This window comes from Elephantulus edwardii, unplaced genomic scaffold, assembly GCF_000299155.1.
Source record: "Elephantulus edwardii isolate Elephantulus edwardi_28Jun2011 unplaced genomic scaffold, EleEdw1.0 scaffold00181, whole genome shotgun sequence".
Taxonomy (NCBI): domain Eukaryota; kingdom Metazoa; phylum Chordata; class Mammalia; order Macroscelidea; family Macroscelididae; genus Elephantulus; species Elephantulus edwardii.
The window spans coordinates 2,091,305-2,112,753 of NW_006399931.1; the positions used below are offsets into that span (position 1 = coordinate 2,091,305).

General features: G+C 40.0%; 1 protein-coding gene across 1 annotated transcript in view; it reads left to right on the forward strand.

Moving 5' to 3' along the window:
• Nucleotides 1-163: 163 nt before the first annotated feature.
• Nucleotides 164-21,449, forward strand: part of ZNF800 (zinc finger protein 800) — a 27,669-nt gene continuing 6,383 nt past the window's right edge. Inside the window, exons 1-2 of the mRNA XM_006896076.1 lie at nucleotides 164-278; nucleotides 5,851-5,946. Of these exons, the coding sequence (XP_006896138.1) occupies nucleotides 218-278; nucleotides 5,851-5,946 (157 nt within the window). The 5' untranslated portion in view covers nucleotides 164-217. The remainder of the gene's footprint in view (nucleotides 279-5,850; nucleotides 5,947-21,449) is intronic.

Genomic DNA, 21,449 nt, shown 5'->3' on the forward strand with positions numbered 1-21,449 from the left:
TCCGTTCCCGTGCGCTCGCGTCGCTGCCCTCGCCGCCTCTCCCGGTGCGCAGAGCCAGGCGCCGGGGCGCAGGGACCCAGGGCTCGGCTGCTCGCGGAAGGCAGCCGGGGTGCCCCCAGCAAGGCCGGGCGAGTGACGGGTTTGTGCTTCTCTCCACAGCCGAGCCGCGATGAAGAGCAGCTTACAGTGAAAGGGAAGTAGGTCGTGGCCGCTGAAAATGCCTTTAAGGGACAAGTACTGTCAGACTGACCACCATCATCACGGATGCTGTGAACCAGGTACACCCCGCCCGCCTGGTGCCGTGCGCGCCCGCGGGGCCGCTGCGTCCTCGGCCCTTCCCGCTGCGTCCTCGGCCCTCCCAGCCGCGTCCTCCTGCCCGAGCAGCCATCCTCAGGAAGCAGCCTGTAATTTTCCCCTGCGTAAAGCGGGGTGGCGGGGCGGAGAGCTCGTCCAGACAGGAGGGCTCCTCCGAGTGCGCCCTCCAAACAGACCTGCCCGGGTCGCCCGCGGGCTTGGCTCAGTCCCGGCCCCCCCCCCCCCCATGTTCCTTTCTGGATAGTCGCTGGTTCGTGGTGCGCACCCGCCTCCAGCTCCGCGAATGTTGAAACGTAAAAGGGAAAACCAGGTGCTGGAAGCCTCGCTCGTGGAAATGGTGTCATTGGAACGGCACGTCCATCCGCATGTATTTTGTTTCTCTTCTTTAAGACCTCAAAAGCGCCAAGTCTTAAAATGAGTGTAGTGTGTAGTTTGGAATTAAAAGGAAAAAAACAACTTTTTGAATCCCACAAAGTGGGATTCATTTTTTTTTTTTTGCAAAAATTGGATCTTTACAAAAAATTTTACTGTATTGCAAAATGAAAAAAGTCTCCCGCTTAGATAGACCATCAGAGTATTGAAGGGCCTTGAGTGGATTGTTTCGGGTTTTGGGTTTTTTTTTTTTTTTAAATGAAATGATTACTTTTGAAAGTCATCAAAGTATCAGCAAGCGCTGATATGTGATGTGATATGTAGACTTTTTTTTATTTCGGATGTATAGACTTTTGACAGTTTCTGTACTTGTTGATGTGCCCTGTTACAAGCATTTGGAGATACCACTCAAAAGGGGATCATTGAAACAAAAGCAGTTCTAGTTCAAAAGAAGGTTCTTGCTTATTTTCACAGTTCTTAGGACTTCTGATGCTTTTACATGACTAAACTGTGCTCATATAATAGGTTTATCAGGAGAGTTGATTTTAAGTGGACTGAGGGTTTTTTTAATGATAGGAACAAATCGTGATAAAGAAGAAGGGCTTTCTTGTCAGAGGACTTTTGTGCACATGCAAAGAAATTTTAGGTTGTGACTGCCCTACTGTGCTGCTGAGATCAGTTAAGTAATTCCCTCACCTAATCAGGGAGTCTCTGCTGCCTTCTGCACCATCTAACTTCCAGAACCCTTTCACACTGTGCAATTTTGTATTGAAAATTAAAAATATCTTTCTGTTTCACTAAACTCTGAATACAGCTTTGAAGTACAGAGATAGGAAATGTCTTTGGTGCTTGTGTTCCATTGCACTTTTATTCTACTGCCTCTTTTCTGAGAATACTTCATGCTGTTTCTGTGAGTTGAATTCACTCACTCACTCTTTGACTCATAGCTGACCCTCAAGTAGGTATCTGAGGCTGTGAATCGCTGTGGAGGAGTAAGTTGAATTAGGTTATAAAAGCGTGTTATTTAGGAAGAATTTGTTGATATGTTAGTTTGTCAGTTCAACAGAAAATTATGGAGCTGGAGCATTTAGTGGTGCTGGCCTGTCACTGTCCAAGGTAGTAGTGATGCAAGTGGTGTCCACACTAGAGAAAATGCCTTCCTTTAATGGATAGACATAAACAAATAAACAAGATTGATTACTTACTTGATGGAAGTGTTCTAGTGACTTACATTTTCTGTGGCTTTTAATGACTTCTGAAAGAGGTTTCCAGAATTTTTTGATGTGTATTGGAACTTTTATTTTTTCCTCCTCTGTTAATAAGAAATCAGATTAATTATATTAATTTAAAATTTCCATCTTTATTTTGCCAAACACTTAGTCCATGCTGTGTCCTCTCCACCTCCAGCCCTATTCTCCTCTTGCACGCAGATTACCAGGTCAAAAGTAGTTATTCTTTGCCTTCTTAGCCAGGATTAAACTCTTCGTAGAGAATTCACTCCCTCAAGTCTTCGCTGTCAAGGTGGAATCAGTTCACAGCTGATTCTCCCCCATGAGTTTCTGAGGCTGTAGAGTGAATGGGAGGAAATAGTCCTTCTTACTCCCTTGGGAGAGGCATGGCCTTTGGGTTGGCAGTTTAAGTCTACAAACTACACCATTGAAGCTGCTTTCTGAAAGAGTTGTTAGGTACTGTCAAGTCAAAACCAGTTTATAGCTGATCCTCCATCAGGTTTTCAGGGTTTCCGAGACTAAATTGCACAGGAGCTCAGTCGTGTTTCTCCCACAGAGCCCTTGGTGGATTCAGGCCACCTGGGTTTGGGTTGGCGGTGTAATTCCTAATGCACCAGAGCCGTTGGTCCTCTTGTCATTAATTGGAAGGTAGTTTAACTTACAGCATTGTCATACGTGGAGAGGACGGCGTGTTCTAGAACGGAAATGAACATAGTGGGATAGTTTTTTAAGAGATCTGCTCTTAGGCAGAATGAAGAAGAAATGATATTTCAGAATTCTCTTAATAATAAATCCTGATGAGAAGTTATCCTGCATTTGAATTGTGGACATTGGTTGGTTTTTTTAGTTAAGATAAAAACCTTTCCGGAGAAGATGTTGTGTCTAGACAGGATGAGCCCGCTTGTAGTTAAGGGTGGTGTTATTTGCCTGTCTTTGTATATGAAATATCTTCTTATTCGACATTAAGAATATTGTTTATCGTCACAGAGAATGGTATAAGGAAGCTGGTGTCACCATCACAGTGTCATCAGTTAACAGTTTATGAACAATGTTTTATTTCCCCACAGTTTCCCTTCCACTCTTTCCACCTTCTGTTCTGCTCCTTTTATTTTGATGCAAACCTCAGACGTTAGAACCAGAAGAATCTTTTAAGGGACTAGTTTTAAATTAGAATAGATTCTTGTAAGAGTAGATGCTTTGTTTTGGAAATTGTGTTTTTGGAGGCATGTAAGGAGAGAGTTTAACTTGTAATGGTTTGTGTTGTTTTGATTGGAGGAAGGTGTCCTCTTTCTGAAGGGTTCTGTAACTTAGATGAGTCTGAATGTGGGATGGATGATAGTATATGTATTCTGTGTCTGGTGGCCTGGTGGTCAGGAGTTGCACTGTCAGCCGGAAGGCACATAGTTCAAATCCACCAGTTGCTCCGTGGGAGAAAGATGGGTGGTAGTCTCTCGTACGATTTACTGCCTCTGGAAACCCACTGGAGGGTCAGCTAGGGGTCTGTTCCGACTTGGTGGAACACAGCAATCCATGTCCTACAGGACTTCACCAGACCTTCCCTTAGGGGGGCTCCTGGGGGAAGAGATGGGCTGTCTCTTCCCATTGGGATTTATCGGCAGATTTGATGGCAGATCACTGTGAGTTGATGGCAGTGAGGATTTGAGTGTGAATATACGTATTATGTATTATGCATGAATGAATGTAGGTGTGGTTTTGTAGCTCAAAGTATTTTTAAATCAAGAATAATTTCTTAGCGCAAGAACTGCATGCTGAGTTAACCTTAGGGTGTTTTAACAGTGTCATAGAATACACAGTGTTCTGATGGTACCATTATTCTGAGGGTGATTGAGAAAATGCTCTAACATAAATCAGGTGTTGCCATAAGGAAATAGAAGTTGGAAGCGTGGACTTACAGGAGAAAAGTGCTCTAAGGAGAAATGTTTTTCCCCTTACGCTTTCCCTTCCTTTATTTCTAGGGTATGTGTGTATTTTGCTTCACTTACTCTTTCTAGAATTACTGCCCTTTTCAGAAGTAGACTTTGATCTTTTTATGTCTTAAAATTGTGTGGTTTCTGCTCTTTTTTGTAGAGTGACAACATCCCCTACTTTTTAAATAAATGATTGTTAGCTGCTAAAACACACAAAAATATTTAAGAAGAGATTCATTTCACCAGTCTACTTATGAACTTCTGTTGCTTCTCTGAAGGATTTAATTCTCCTTCTCTGGAGTTTTGCTATATTTTTCAGTTTCTGGTGTTAAGACAATGAAGTGACTTGTACACCTTGTTGCTAATGAAGTTGAGAAAAATTTATTGAACACCTAGTATATTCTAGAGTTGGGTTTTTTAATTTAATTTTTTTAATTGAGATTTTAATGAAAGTTTATAGAGAAGTTGGATTTCCATTCATTCATTGTTGCATAGGTTTTAAGGAGCTGACTGTCATTGGTTCGTGTAATCCTCACGGCAGCCCTGTGATCTAGGTGGCTGTATTATCCTCATTTCAGAGATAGAAGAGAGGTCAGAGAGTTCATTATACTCTGTTTGCATCTAGTGGGAACTCTGGTGTCCTGGTAGATAATTACAGTGCCAACCCAAAGGCAGGCAGTTTGAATCCACCAGCTACTCCACTGGATGGGCGGTCTCTCCCGAGAGGGCAGCCTCTGGAAACCTGTTAGAGGGTCAGCTATGATTCATTTGCAACTCAGCGGTATGTAACAACATCAGTTGCACCTAGTGAATAACAGAAAGTGCAGGCTGCCCTGGTCCAGAATCTGTGCTCTTAATCATGCGTTGCAATGCCAGATAACAGATGTTCTCAGTATGAATTATGTTCATGTGCATTCTTAATGCATTTAAAAATGCTACTGAAGTGTCTCTTAAAATAGCGAAAATTTGGCTTAATAAAACAAATTGTTCCTGCGACATAGTGATTAGCATTTTTGTTGAGATTTCCTCCACCACAGCCTTATCTCCTTATTAGATAACAGATTGAAAAAGGCCATTTATCTTTTTACTCACTTGTTTCATTCTACCAGAGTCTAATTTACAATATAATTAAACTGAGTCCAAGGATTTTGGAAAGTAGGAGTGACAAAGACCATTGCAAAGGAAACTTCTTTTTAAGATAAAAATAGTATTTTCACTTTTTGTGAAGATATGCTTATTCTAAAATGTAAACAGTAAGAAAGTGTGTGATAGAGGGTAAAGCTCTGTGGTAGAGTACGCTAGGTTTTACTGGTCTCCCTTGAGACGTTCTTGTGTTTCTGTTGGCATCTGTGCATATTCACAAATGTGTGTTTTTCACTGTCTGTTTCAAATATGTGTTAACATAAATGGAATTAAACCATTCGGTAGCTTGGTTTTGCTGCTGAGCAATCTAGTCTAGCCTCTTGTGAGAGACTGAGATTTTTCGCAATTATGTGCAGTGCTGCAGTGAACCTCTAACTCTGTGCACTTGTCTCCTTAATAATTTTTGAGAGGGTTCCCCGTCCCCACCCCCCAGGTCCCTGATTACTCAGAGAGCTGTACCAGAGTGTCCAAAAATTTTTGGAATGGTTTATGAGGATTACTAAGGCCACCTTTGCCTTAGGATGTACGTAAATATGGCAATTTCTTTTAAAGGAGAATAAAAAGGCAAACATGAAAAATAAGTACTAAATAATTGTGAAGTAGGAAAGCCTGCCTTTGCAGTTGGACCTCATTTGTACTATTACGGAGCATTAATTTAGCCTTGAATTGAGAATCATTTTAATTGTTTTATTTTCTCCCGTTGTTTCCTTTTACTTCACAAAGATAATGGTCCATATTATATATTTACAAGTATAATTATCATTAACGTAATTGCTAGCAAACTATTGTTTCACTTCAATAGTGAATGATTGAAATAACCCTGTTTTTCTGGGGATTGGTGTGGGTGTTTGTCTTCCATGTAGTTTATATCCTGGAACCTGGAGATCCGCCCTTGTTACAGCAGCCGCTTCAGACATCCAAATCTGGCATTCAGCAAATAATCGAGTGCTTTCGATCAGGTATGAATGTCTCAGGGCTTGTTTTTAATTTCCACATTGAAGTTAGAAACTACCTAGAAATCCTTAGAAATGCCTTTTAAAAAGTAATGAGCTGTACATATTGGTTTTCTTTATAGAATTCTTTGAATTGTCGCTTTAAAAGCTTCCTTTATTTATGTTAATTTGAAAATAAACACTATAGATTAAAAAGATGAGCATCATGTGGAGTGTTTGAAAGAAGATCCTTTGTTACCTTTTGGCATGCTTTTCTTAACATTCACAAGCCAGCAAGTTATACCAGGGCTAGTTGATTAAAATGTGGTGTCTGAGATGGCATTTATTCTAGATTAAGTACCTTATTTCTTTATATCAATTGCTTTCTCCTACCTGGCCCTGGAAACTCAGTGTATTTAATAGAGCACAAGGAAAAAACTCTTGCTGGGGTGTATTCATATATATTTGCCTAGTTCTTCATTGTATTCTTAAAAGAACTCTATTTAAAAGGTGTATTTGTGCAGTCATGAGCTAGTGCTTTAGCATAGATGCTTCTTACTACATATAAATGGTGGAGAACTGTTAACTCCTGTATTGTCATTGATAAGAGCTTAAGTTGCTGTGATTCTTAGACTCTACTTGTCCACCCCTAGTAGATTTGGCTTCTCTTACATTATAAAGTGTTCAGTCAAATGTGGACACACGCTGCATGCACGCGCGCGCACACACACACACACACACACACACACGACTGACTGGTCAACATCAGCTGAAATTTTAAAAGTTATTATCTTAATAAATTTCAAATGTCAAAGGAAAAGATAATTTTTGTGTAATCACTCATTTTGTATTGATAAGAATCATTTTGAGGTGATTGTTTTAAATTGTTGAAAAAGAGAATGGCATATATATTGGTTTCATTTATGATTCTCAGAAATAGGGTGTCCTCTTGTCCAAATTGAGAAAACTCCTCCTCCTCTAATTGTAAGACTTGTTTAGTAGATTTTCTCATCTGTAGTCCTCATGACACTATTTTATAGAATACTTATTATTATACTTATTTATATATATTTAACCCAGTAGGAATTCACACAGGAATCTGCCTGTCCTTATGTTGAGTTGTAGTGCAGCCTACTTGAGCATGCTTTTGTTTTTATATTTGTAGTAATTGTCCTTGGTTAACAAAAAGAGCAGTGCGTCAAATTCTCTCACTGTATGTACAGTTAAAGTAAAATTTTCCTTGTTGTTATGTAGTCAGAACTGACCCATAGCTGACCCTCCAGAGGGCTTTCAGGGGAAGTCATGTGCATGGGAGGAGATTGTTCATCTTTCTCCTGCGGGGCAGCTGGTGGATTCAAACCTCTTACCTTTGCGTTGGCAGCACAGCTCTTCACCACTAGACTACTAGAACTCCCTTTCACTTAATTAGGGTTAGCGATTACTTGTGTGCTACTAGCAGAGCAGAAGAATGTTGTAATTAGAGCCCAGTGGCAAGAAGCTGCTCTGCAATCCTGAAGACACCTGGTTCGAAACCATCAGCTGCTTCGCTGGAGAAGGATGGACAGTCTCCTCCCATGGGAGTAACTGCCTCTGAAGACCCCCAGAGGGTCAGCTGTGGGTCGGTTCCAACTCGACAGTACACAGCAACAGTAGAGTGTACTGGTCAAATAGAGATGCAGGTTCCTTTTCTCTCACACCATCGAAATAGGGTAATAGCTGTGCATATAGATATGCCTTCATATAGGTTTTATTTCAATACTTATAGCTTGGAATTAGTAAGGTTTTTTTGCTTTTTTTTTTTTTTACTATTTCAGTTTATAATAAAGTGACATTTGACAAAGAAATCTGAAATTAATTGGCTAATTCATACATTACTTTATAAAAACTGTCTTCTTGGCAAGATTTTGTCTTCAGAATGTATGGGGCTTTTTTTTTGGTGGTTGTTTTGTTTTTTAAATTTAACCTGGGAATGTAGGTGTTTAAAATTGAGCTCATTGTTTTCTTACTGTAATCAAAATTTGGTTGTGTGTGTGTTGTTGTTTTTAAATATTTGCCAATTTTTTTACTTTTAAAGAAGACTAGAATAGTTGATTGGAAATGGTATGATTCCAAAACCATTTGTCCTATCTTCTGAAATGTGTTCATTGGAAAAAAAAATCTCCAGTGAAATTACCATTTAAGTGGTAATTTAAGATTTCTTTGGAGGCAAATTCTTAAGCTCTCATTAAAATTTTTTTTTTTACTTCATTTTAATGAAAGTTTACAGAGACTTAGGGTTTCCATTCATTCATTGTTGCAACTAATTTTCAATTTTAAATGAAGTCGTTGGGTGGTATGAGTGGTTAATGTGCTTGGCTCAGAACTGAAAGCGGCATCTTGGAAGAAAGGCCTGGTGTTACGTTGTTAGGTGCTATCAAGTCGACTGTGACTCCTAGCAACTTTTTGAACAACAGATATGAACTTTGCCCTGCCATCCATGTGCGCTCTCTGATAAGCTTGAGACCGGTGTTACAGTCACTGTGTCAAGCCATCTTATTGAGTGTCTTCCTCTCTTTCTCTATCTACCCTCTCTCTACTTTCCCATCATAATGCCTTTTCCCAGGTCCTGGCCTCTGCTGACAACATGCCCAAAATGTGTTTCACTATCCTTGCCTCTCAGGAGTACCCTCATTGTATTTCTCCAAGACCGATTTGTTTGTTCTTTTGCTAGTCCATGGAATGGATATTCAATACTTCCTACAGCACCACAATGCAGAGATGTCAGTTCTTTCAACTTTGAGATGCATGGGAAGCACTTGATAATACCATGGCTTGAATGAGGCACAGCTGAGTCTTTAAACAGATGTCTTTGTTCTTCACAAATTTTGAGAGGTTCTTTCTGAATTCAGTATGTCTTCTGATTTCTTGACTGGTGCCATGTTGGGTGTTGATTGTGGCTCCACCCACAGTAATGAATTGTTAAATTTCTGAAAAACCAGCCACTGAAAATCGTAACAGAGGCACAGTTCTGCTCTGACCCACATAGAGTCTCCATGAGTCCGAATCCACTCTACTGTAACTTTTTTGTACTGCCAACTCAAAGATCACATCCACCAGCAGTCTTCTCCAATGTGATTTAAAGCCTCTGAAAACCCACTGGCAGGTCTGCTGAGTCATTTCCAATTAGCAGCAGTAAGTGTGTTGTATAGCTTACAGGGAACTCTGTAGGGAGTAAACGTGCCAGTTGAAAGGCAGTGTCTTTCGGATCCACCAGTGGAAAGATGGGCAATGTCCTTCTGTGTGATTTACAGCCACTGGAAGGTCAGTTATGAGTCCGAGACAGCAGTGAGTTTGATTTATTTTAAACTAGAGTTGATTTGTTGAGTGGTGCAAGTAAGTATTAAATTATTCTATTTCATTAGGGTTTTGTAATTAAGAAATTGTAATTTTTCAAGGCAGTAGTCTCTTGCATGCCTGTATAATCCCCAGTCTACTAAGGCCCTTTAGCACTGAGGTATTTAAAAACTGCATCTAACTGAAACCTCTGAGAGGATGAGATGATAGTTTAGGCCCGATGACCTAAGGAGTGAGGTATCCTCCAACCCGGAGATACGGTCAGTTCCTTCCTGTCCCATTCTACTCCCAAGCTTACCTTCAGTGACTCATCTATTTCCATTATACATGGGCAGTGCTCTTTGTATCTGAATAGCTATGCTGGTGGTACTATATAGTTTTCATAGATATTTAAATATTACCCATGCTTTCTCTTTTTTTAATTTACAGGGTGGGGAGTAAATACACAGATACATACTCTTATCTACAAGTCCCAGTAGTTAACTTCAGCTACTACATCATCTCTGTGTGACTCACCTGCTCTCAGCTACGCAGGACTGTGACTTGGTACTAATTCTTCCCCAATCTGGAAGTTCATGAAAGGTTTCTGTCTGCAGGAGTTGGCTCAGCCAAGGTTCATCATCGGCTTGTGTTACTGTACTGATGGCTCAGCCAGTTTGGACCTTACACTCAGCCACCTTACACTTGAGCATTTCTTGTAGATTGTATTCCTGGCTTTTACTACAAATCATTCTCTTTTTTTTATTTTATTTTTTAAATTATTATTTTGTGTGTGTGTGTGTACCGTCAAATCGGATCTGACTGGTACAGGAGGAGATTGTCCCTCCTTTTCCCGGCAGAGCATCTGGTGGATTTGAACCGTGCGCCTCTGGGTTTGCAGTGCAGTTTCTTGCCACTAGGCCACCAGAGCTCCCCTTACAAATCATTCTTGATCTCTCCATTTCTTGCTACTTGGGAGCTCTGGTGGCTTAGTGGGAAGGAATTGTGCTGCCATCGCAAAGGTGGTTTGAAGCCACCAGCTGCTCCACAGGGGAGAGATGGGCAGTTTGTGCTTGTCAGTTTACTGCCTCTGAACACTTGCTGGAAGATCAGATGTGGGTTGGTTGTGGTTTGATGGTATATAACAACAACAACTTATAAATTCATTTGAATGGTTTTTTTTATCTTTCAAATAAGGAATCTGTATCTTTGGTTTTAAAAAAAATAATGTTAAGGCTGTAGTGTGAAGTTAAGTCTTTACTATTTTTTCCTCTCGTCTCTTTCTGCTTGGCAGCCTTGCCACTTGCTTGTGTTTTCTTCCAGCCTTAATGTACACGTAGAAAGAAGCATTTAGTCTTTAACTTTTTTCCCCAATTCACGTGTGGCCGACTCTGCACTCTGTGATGCACTTTTGCTTTGTTGACAGTAGATTACGTCAGCATTTGACATCAGCTCATAGGTGCATACCTAATTTGTTTAGGCAGCTACCTGTTTCACCCTCATCTGCAAAGTCTCTGCTCTGAAATTCCTGATGTTTGATGAATGAAGATCTGATCTGGATACCGGATGTTCTGTACTTCCTTTACTAGGTACCGCCCTTTGCAGTATCGAGCTTGACCTTATTTGTGTTAGTTCTTGTAGGATCACCTCTGTGACTCAGTGTCTTCAGATTTTCTTCCTTTGCATTAAGACTTTTCTTTAACTTCAGCCTCTGCATCACCGTTTGATCTGCTACTTCAGGTACTCCTACTAATACATCAGTACTTTTGCTACTCCCTGGCTCGCCCGCTCTCCCTACATTCACACATAAATTTAGATAATAATAGAAAAGTCTGCTACCCTTAGATATTTGTTCAGAGTTGTTTAATAGAACTTAATATTCTTTTATGTAGTCTCTTAGTCTAGAGACAGAAGAGCTATGGTATGCCCTTAGAAACAAAAAAGGGGTGGAAAACAAGAGAAGCATGATGAATTTACTCTTCACATCTTTAAGATGATATTGTCATCTTTTAAATTGATGAAGTACATATTATAAAAAGAATATGTCAAATTGTAAAGAAAAATTCTATCTTTAAAGTACAGTGGGCTAAAAAAAAAGTACAGTGGGCTAGTAGGTGCAGAGAACTATCATTTCTGAGGGTTCAAAGCCCAAAACTCATGTGTTGAGTTGGAACTGACTCATAGCTGAACCTCTGGTGGCTTTTCTGAAGCTGTAAATGACACAGGAGATTGCCCTGCTAGTGCAGTCACAGCCAGAGCGCAGCTGCCTTGGATCAACAGGCAATTCCCTGCAGAATACACACCTTCTGAGCTCCCTTGCCAAGTGTTAGCAAGGAATATGTATAGAGGAATATATATATCTATATATGAATATCTATGTTGTGTTGTTGTTATGTGCCATCGAATTGCCTTCAACTCATAGCGACCCTGTATAAAATATCCCTATATCCTGCTCTGGCCTGTACCAGTCTCACTGTCTCCAACACACCTGCCCCATTACCCCAGTCACTGAATCAGTCCACCTCATAGAGGGTCTTCCTCTCCTGTGCTATCCCTCCACCCTCCCAAGCATGATGTCCCTCTCCAAGGACTGGTCTATCCTTGCAACATGTCCAAAGTATGTCAGACGAAGCTTCAGAATCCTTGCTTCCAAGGAGCAGCCCGGTTTAACCCTCTCCAGGACGAACCTTTTTGTTTTCTTAGCAGTGTGTGGTATATTCAGTACTCCAGCACCACAGCTCAAAGGCATCAATTCTCCATCTGTCCTCCTTGGTCATTGTCCACCTCTCTGATGCATAGCAAGTAATTGCAAAGACCATGGCTTGTATCAGGTGCACCTTAGTCTCCAGAGTGACACCATTGCTCTTCAGTACTTTGGAGAGGTCCCTAACAGCAGACTTTCCCATGGCAATACATCTTTTAATTTCCTGGCTGCTGGTGCCAAGAGTGTTGACTGTGGAGCCAAGGAAACTAAAGCTGTGAACAATCTCCATCTCTTCACCATCCATCCTGATGCTGCCAGTTTGTCCAGTGGTGAGAATCTGTCTTCTTGATATTGAGCCTCAATCCATATTGAAGGCTGCAATCCTTGAAGCAAGTGCTTCAGGTCTTCCTCAGTTTTAGCAAGCAAGGTTGTGCCTTCTGCCTAATGCAGATTGTTGATGAATCTTCCTCCAATCCTTCTCCTTATATAGCCCAGCCTTCAGGATATTCTGTTCTGCAGGTAGGTTGAAAATGTATGGCGATAAAACATATCCCTGGCATACAGGCTTTCTCAGTTTTGAACCATGCAGTGTTTCCTTGCTCTGTTCTGATGACTGCCTCCTGGTCCAAGTACAGGTTTCACATTAGCACTATCAAGTGTTCTGTGATTCCCATTCTTCTCAGAGTCAGCCACAGTTTGTTATGATCCTCATAGTCAAACACCTTTGCATAACCAATGAAACACAGATAGACATTCCTCTGGTATTCCCTGCTTTCAGCCAAGATCCATCTAACATTAGCTACAATATCTCTAGTACCGCGACCCCTTTGAAACCCAGCCTGCACTTCTGGCAGTTTGCTGTTGATATACTGTTCCTGTTGTTTTTGGATAATCTTCAGTAGAATCTTGCTTGCAGTGTGATATATTGTTTGATAATTTCCATAACTCTGTTGAATCTCCTTTCTTTGGAATGGTGACAAATACAGATGTCTTTCAGTCAGTTGGCCAAGTGATTGTTCTTCAGATTTCTTGACACAACTTGGTGAGCACATCTAGGGCAGCATCTGTTAGTTGAAATACGTCAATTGGTATACCATCGATTCCTGGGACCTTTATTTTTTGCCAATTCCTTCAAAGCAGCTTGAACTTGTTCCTTCATCACCATAGGCTCTTGCTCATATGTTGTTTCATGAAATTCTTCTGTGTCTGCCAATTTCTTTTGGTACAATGACTGTGTGTGTGTGTGTGTGTGTGTGTGTGTGTGTGTGTGTGTATATATAAATAAATATATACTCTTTCCATCTTCTTTTAATACTTCCTGGATCATTAATATTCTGCCCAAAGCATCCTTAAGTATAGGTTTGAATTTTTTCTTCAGTTCCTTGAGCTTAAGAAATGCTGAGCAAGTTTGACCCTTTTGATTTTCTGACTCCAGCTCCTTGCCCATTTCATTATAATATTTTGTCTTCTTGCTCTGCCTTTTGAAATCTTTTATTGAACTCTTTAATATCTTGAATTCTTCCATTTGCTTTGGCTTTTTGGCACTCTAGTGCAATATTCAGAGTCTCTTCTGACATCCATTTTGGTCTTTTCTTCCTCTGTCTTTGTAATGACCTTTTGCACTCTTCCTGGAAGATACTCTTGCTATTCTCCCACAACTCATCTTTTTTCATAAAATGCTTGTCTGTCAGGTAGTTCTCTAAATTTGAACATTCAGACTAACATAGACTAGGAAGAAGGATTGGCCATCCACTTCCGAAATAGCAGGCCTTTGAAAACTCTATGTACAACTAAAAGGGCAACTGAGGCAGAGCTTTCAAGTATAGAAATACAAAGGAAGAGGAGGAACAGTTGTAAGAACTCACTAGCGATTGGAACATAGATTATGAGAACCATGAATGTAGAAAAATTAGATGTTGTAAAGGAAGAAATGGAGTGCATAAATATTGACATATTAGGTATTGTGGAGATGAGATGGGCTGGCATGGGGCATTTTGAGTCGGACGATCATAGATATCATATATATATATTACTCTGGAGATGAAAAGATGAAGAAAAATGGGGTTGCTTTCATAGTTAAAAAACTTGTTTCTAGATATGTCTTGAAATTCAATATTGTGAGCAACAGGATAATAGCCATACACATTCAAGGAAGTCTGGTGAATACCTCTATCATTCAGATATATGTACCAACAACCAGAGCCAAAGAAAAGGGAATAGACGATTTCTATAAACTTTTACAGTCAGGGATTGATCAAACATGCAATCAAGATGCAATAATAATAATAATAATGGGTGATTGGAATGCAAAAGTTGGGAACACAGAAGAAGGATCAGTAGTTGGAAAGCATGTGCTCGGTGACAGAAATGAACTGGAGATAGAATGATTGAATTTTGCACAGTCATCCACTTATTCATTGCAAATAGGTTTTATAAGAAACATAAACGGCAGATTATATACATGGATTTCACCAAATGGTATGCATAGGAATCAGATTGATTACATCTGTGGAAAGAACTGCTGGAGAAGCTCAATATCAGCTGTGAAAACTAGGCCAGGAGCTGATTGTGGACCAGATCACCAACTACTCATATGCAAGTTCAAGCTGAAGCTAAGGAAAATGAAACCAAATCCACAGGAACCAAAATATGACCTTGAGTATATCCCACCTGAATTTCAAAACCATCTCAGGAACGTGTTTGAGGCCTTGAACACCAATGAGCAAAGACCAGATGAGTTGTGGGAGGATATCAAGAGGATATCTGTAGTAAGGGGTTTTTTGTTTTGGTTTTTTTTTTATAATAATGAAAATTGATAGTGATTGAGCTTTTTGGTAATGGAAAAGGTGGTCTTTGCTGCTACCATTGCCTTCATAACTTAACATTTTGTCTTTTAACTTTTTCGAAATACGGTTTGATTTTTTAAGTTGCCTAAAGCAACTCAAATTGTGGTTTAGGGAGAACAATTTCCTAGATGATAAGGGTGGCACAGGAGAGGACATTGTTCAGGTCATAGAGTTGCCGTGAGACGTACTTGACTCAGCAGCACTTTATAACAACACTAACATGATTGGGTGGTAATGATGGTGCCTCAGATTTTGACTCTAGGCAAAAAGCTTGCCCTGGAAACGTGGTTTGATTGTGATACACATTTGAGAGCACCTTACTAGATGGTGGATATTTTTTGGCTTGTTTTTTGGTTCTTGTTAAGTAATGACTATAGGCAATATAAAATAGAACTAGATATTATTTGAATAACTAAGTAAAAGGGACATTATTCAGTTCTACTTCCTAAATAACATGCCTCCAGAAACTCTATGAACTTTGATAAATGTCAGTAGTTGTAGAGGGGCTTCAGGCCTTCTGTTCATTGGGTTGCTTGACTCAAAGGTAGTCAACAACAATAACAACAACAACAATTCAACTTCAGACCATGTTGTGTTAGGCTTTTTTCCTGGAAAAGTAGCCATTTATTTATATTTGTGACTTTTTTACCTGTTGATCTGGTAGTGTCATCCAATAGGAGGTGTGCTGCCAGGCAAAGGCAGTACTTTCTGGTAATTCAGATCTTCTAGTGGCTCAGGGAGAAAGGTGGACACTGCACCCATGTGGTTTACAGCCTCTTGAAAACCTGCTGGATGGTCAGTTATGAGTTGCTTCCGACTGACTTGATGGCAATGAGTCAGTAACATTGTACCTGGCATTTAATAAGTATTTAATAAATGTTTGTTAGAGTAAATGAGAAGATTCAGCACGTAGGCAGTCGCATAAAGGAACTTCATTCTGTTTATAAATTTACTGTAGTATGGGCTAGGGCTCCATAATAAAAGTAGTAACTTTTTAACCAGTCATTCTTGGTCACAGTTTTCAGATAGCAACTTCAGTTTTCTTAAATTTTCCTACTTAATATCTTTATGTTAAGGGATAATCTTTCAGAAATTTTCTTCCATTGGTAATAGACTTCAGGAATGATTAATAAGTAGCTTAGATTTGCTGCAATGTTAGGATGGTACTGTAATTCAACAGTTATCTGTTTTAGGGTGAAACCAAGTTTCTCCTTAGAGGCTAGGATTTTGAAGCTCGGTCTCACATACTTTGGGCATGTGGTCAGGAGGGACCAGTCCTTGGAGAAGGACTCATGCTCAGAAGGGTAGAGTGACAGCACAGGAGATGAAGACCCTGGATGCAATGGATTGGTACAGTAGCTGGGGCAGTGGGAGTTGGTGTGTCGAAATCAGTGAGACTGGCTCAGGACAGGGCAGGGTTCAGAGCTGCTGTACATAATAGGGTTGCTGTGAGTCACAGGTGACTCAACACATAACAAAACAACAACTTAACGAAGACTGTTCATGTTTAAGGCAACAATAGGCAAGCAACGTATACCATTTAAAAATCATTACTGGGGATTCTTCCCATGTTCTTGACCAAACACCATTGTCTTAAAGGGGGAAAAAATGGAAAGCTCTTTTTTGTCTAGCATGGAGGAGATAGAATTAATGTTATAAATTGTCCTCCAACCTAATGAAAAATTGAATAATGAATTCCTTATGAAAACAAAATCTTTTGAACACCATCATTGGTGCATAAAGTGTGCTTGACTGTTATTAACAATTAACAAAAGACAAATCCTGGCTGATGTTTAGCTAAGTTTTATTGAGCACCTGTAATATAGGAGGAAGCTCTGGTGGCTTAATGGTAGGGAGGTATGGTAGGCTGCCAACCCAAAGCCATGTGCTTTGAATCTACCAGCTGTTCTGTGGGAGAAAGATGGGCATTCTCCTCCTGTGTGATTGAGTTTTGGAAGGTCAGCTGTGAATCTGTTCCTAGTTGATACTGTGTAACAAAAGTTATGTATGAGAATCTCAGAGGGGCCTTGATATCTCTTTAGGCAGGAAAACCTTAAACTTGGGAGGGGCTGAGTTTTTGAAAATACTGGTAGTTGATCTTCTAAGCGTTGAGTGAAGTTTTAAGATATATAGAGGTGTAGTTGATAGCATACTGTACTGCTGCTCAAAAACGTTGTCTGAGTCTGTGAGTGGCCCCAGAGGAGTAGGATCAGCAGCCTCCTTCCAGTGGAGTTCCTGTGAGTAGGGATCATTTCAGTGGCTGTGAGTTTGCGTTTTCCATTTGAAGGCAAGAAAGAGAATTAACAACATGGGAAAAAGAATACTTAGGAATTAAATCGCATGTCTCCCTGTTGTATTGAGAGTTGTAGAGGGACCTTTTATCCCTAACTAGGCTCACATCCCTCATCAAAGTTTTGACCATCCACAGAGACACAGCTTGTTGGATATAAGTAATAGGGACTTAGAAAAGCAATCAAGTGCCTGATTTTGAATAAAGCCCGTATGTCCTCAGGATAAAGCCCAACACAACCTTAAATGGGGACTGAACCAATTTAGGGAAAACTTTGAATTATCTGTGCTTATGGAATGGGACATATTTTTTTTTCTCCTTATTTCTGAAATGTGCAGATAGAGTTGGAAATTTGTTTAGGTCCATTTTCTTGATCCCTGGTCAAATTCATAAAGATAGAAACATATTTGTAGAGAAAGTTCTCTTATAGGTAGAGAAGGCTGTTGAGTATGCCATTCACTAATGTCAGGAGTTGTCTTGAAGAGTGGAAATAGAATGGTGAGTTTCACAATATCTTTTCTGCCCTCTTAGAACTTTCAGTTCATTGGGAATAAAAAAGAAGTGAAGTATGGGGTGCCATGGGAATAGAGATGAAAAATTTTTAACTAAAACCAAGACAGATCAGAGAAGAGGTCCCCAGGGGAAGTGACATTTAACTTGGAATCTGAAGGATTCCTAGCAGTGGGAGAGGGAGTGATTGAGTTTGCGAGAATGAGCAGGAAAGAAAAGAGCATAAGTAACTAGATGCACTTATGGTATAGTATTTGTGGAACTGAAAAACTGTGTACATGGGTCAGTGATAATTACGGGTATACTGGGGAGGGGACCAACTCATAGCTGACTCTCCAGCAAGTTTTCAGTGGCAGTAAATTGCATGGGAGGAGATTGCCCATCTTTCTTTCGTGGGGAACGTGATGGATTCGAACCATGTGCCTTTAGGTTCTCAGTGCAAGTCTTTAACCACTAGGATGCTAGAGCTCCCTTCCCAAAATAGCTAGAATAATACAGTGAGAGAGAACTGCCAGAAGTTCAAGCTGGGTTTAAACATCATGCTTGGAAAGCGTCAGTGGACTAGATGAAGACCCTTAACAAGATGGGTTGACAGTGACTGTCAGTGGCCTCAGGTGTGTTAGAGACGATGTGACAGGACTGGGCTCAGATCTGTTTTTTAATGGGGTTGCTCTGAGTCGCACTTGATCCAGCGTCACCCAACAGTAGCAAGAATGTGACTCTGCAACCCTCAACTAAAATAAAAAAAGCAACAAAACAAAAACTGTCCAAATGCAATTGAGAGTTAGAGAGCTAGTTCTGTTGGATTGTTGTTATGTGCTCTCACGTCATTTGTTGTTGTTGTTGTTATGTGCCGTCGAGTCGCTTGCGACTCATACCGACCCTATGTACAATAGCCCTAAACTCCGCTGTCCTGTGCCAATCGCACTGCCTCTGACACACCCATCCCGATTATCCCAGTCACTGAATCAATCCATATCATAGAGGGCCTTCCCCTCCTGCGCTGTCCCTCCACCCTCCCAAGCATGATGTCCTTCCCCAAGGACCGGTCTCTCCTTACAATATGTCCGGAGTATGTTAGACGGAGCCTCAGAATCCTTGCCTTCAAGGAGCCACCTGGTTTAACCCTTTCCAGGATGAACCTGTTTGTTTTCCTAGCAGTCCATTGTACTCTCAATACTCTTCTCCAGCATCACAGCGCAAAGGCATCAATTCTCCTTCTATCCTTCTTGGTCATTATCCAACTCTCTGATGCATAACAAGTGATTGCAAACACCATGGCCTGGATCAGACTCACCTTAGTCTCCAGAGAGACACCATTGCTCTTCAGTACTTTGGAGAGGTCCCAAACAGCAGACTTTCCCATGGCGATGCGCCTTTTAATTTCCTGGCTACTGGTGCCGAGAGTGTTGACTGTGGAGCCAAGCAAACTAAAGCTGTGAACGATCTCCATCTCTTCACCATCCATCCTGATTCTGCCAATTGGTCCAGTGGTGAGAATCTTTGTCTTCTTGATACTGAGCCTCAATCCATATTGGAGGCTGCAGTCCTTGACCCTCTGCAGCAGGTGCTTCAGGTCCTCCTCAGTTTCAGCAAGCAGGGTTGTGTCATACGCATAACGCAGATTGTTGATAAATCGTCCACCAATCTTGACCCCACATTTCTCCTCATAGAGCCCAGCCTCAAGGATAATCTGTTCTGCATACAGGTTGAAAAGGTATGGAGATAGAATGCATCCCTGGCGTACACCCTTCCCAATTTTGAACCATGCAGTGTTCCCTTGCTCTGTTCTGACGACTGCCTCCTGGTCCAAGTATAGGTTTCACATTAGCACGATCAAGTGTTCTGGGATTCCCATTCTTCTCAGAGTCAGCCACAGTTTGTTATGATCCGCACAGTCAAATGCCTTTGCACAGTCAATGAAACACAGATAGACATTCCTCTGGTATTCTCTGCTTCCAGCTAAGATCCATCTAACATCAGCTACAATATCCCTAGTACCATGACCCCTTCTAAACCCAGCCTGGACTTCTGGCAGTTCTGTGCTGATGTGCTCCAGTTGTTTTTGGATAATCTTCAGTACAATCTTGCTTGCATGTGAAATCATTCACGTCGCTTAGCGAGTGTATATTTATTCCCCAAAAGCATTCAAAACTTTAAGCATCTGGCTCTAACTGTTAGATTAGGTTAGGTTAGTGTACTTGAAGAAGAAATCTAACCTAACCTAACACTAACCTTGTCTAATTCCTCTTACCATCAATCACTAACCTCTCCAGCATACACATAATTCTCTCTCTCCTCTTACTCCCTGTTCCTTCTCCATTTAATCTGTAGCTGTACACTTAATTCTTATTGATCCAGGTAGGACTAAATAAAGTACACCTTGGTTTTCTTTTTTCTAGGATCTGAGAGAACCTGCTAAGACTTAAGTGATAAGTCAGATTTAAGAAATTGTTTTACAAGTAAATTTTTTTATATATAATCTCATACTGTTTACAAATTATTTAACTTTGCTATTACATACTTTTAGTTGAATTAAAATCTTAAACTTAGTTCTCATTATTTCTGTGTTCCTCTTCAATTTTTTTAGTTGATTGTTTTGACTGACTTTAAAGACAGTTAAGTCTTCATATGGATCTAACAGGGTTTTTAGTTTAAAGCGTGAAAGATTTTTGTCTTCCTACTTGTTTGATTCTTAACTATACTTCACATATAGTGAACTGTATGTGGTTTATTCAGAGAGGTCTTATCCAGAGCACTTGGTCATCATCACTCTACCTTTCTTGGTTTGTCTATCACTTAGGAGATTACGTATGGACTAAATAGTATTAGCAGCCTTTTGCTAACATGCACACATATGGATGGATTTACTTCTATAACGATAACACATGCTAGACCCTGCGAATCTTTAAATTTCTGTTTTATGACTTTTGCCATCAGATAGTGTTTTTGTTGTCGTTTCTCAAAGTTCATAGAGTTTCCAGAGGCATGTTGTTTAGGAAGTTGATGGCCATTCCTGCTTCCCATAAAAATGCATTCAGACTTGAAGATAGTAGAAATTACTTCATTATATCTTCCCCTCTAAAAGAACAATTTATTTAAATTTTAAGATATTTTTTTCAGGTCTATAGTTTAATTTCCCTGGTACTTAGGTACATGTTTGCCATCATTATTTTTCAAGGTAGGTCTGGTTTGCTTTGTTTTGTTTTAAAAGAATAAGTGAAAAGATTATTTATCTCCTTAGTGTCACATGTCTGGAGCCTATCATAGTTTCAATCTCTAAAGACGTTTATTAATCTGACAGTCTGTTTGCAATGGAATTTTAGTAATGACCTACCTTGAAGATGATGTTCAAAAATATACTTTGAAAATTGCTAACAAGTTTTAAAAGGTTGAATGTAAAATATTTAACAGTTCATGGACTTTTATCATTTTCGTTTTAATACTGATCTTATTTATGTCCAAGAGCTTAATAACTAGTCATTGTTGAGTGATAGAACACTTTGCATGCACCTAGATAATCTTTGAGGGGTTTCCCATGCATGCTGTGGGTTTTTTCTCTTTAATATGTAAATCATTATTGTCATTTTTATATTTGAGGAAACTGAAGGTAGGCATTCCAGATCACTTTGGTACTTTTACTGGTTTTATTTTAAATATTACTGGATGAAGATTGTCATTTATTTTGTTTCTGTCGATTGATTTTCCATCATAATTCTAAGATTGCCAAGATTAGTGGTTCTAGAGTTCACCTGATCAGGTTTGGTTGTTTTTTAGTGTTTTTTTTTCCACTTTTTAAAAATGAAGTTTAATGAAAGTTTACAGAGACTTTGGATTTTCATTCATTCATTGTTGCACTTTTCTCCCT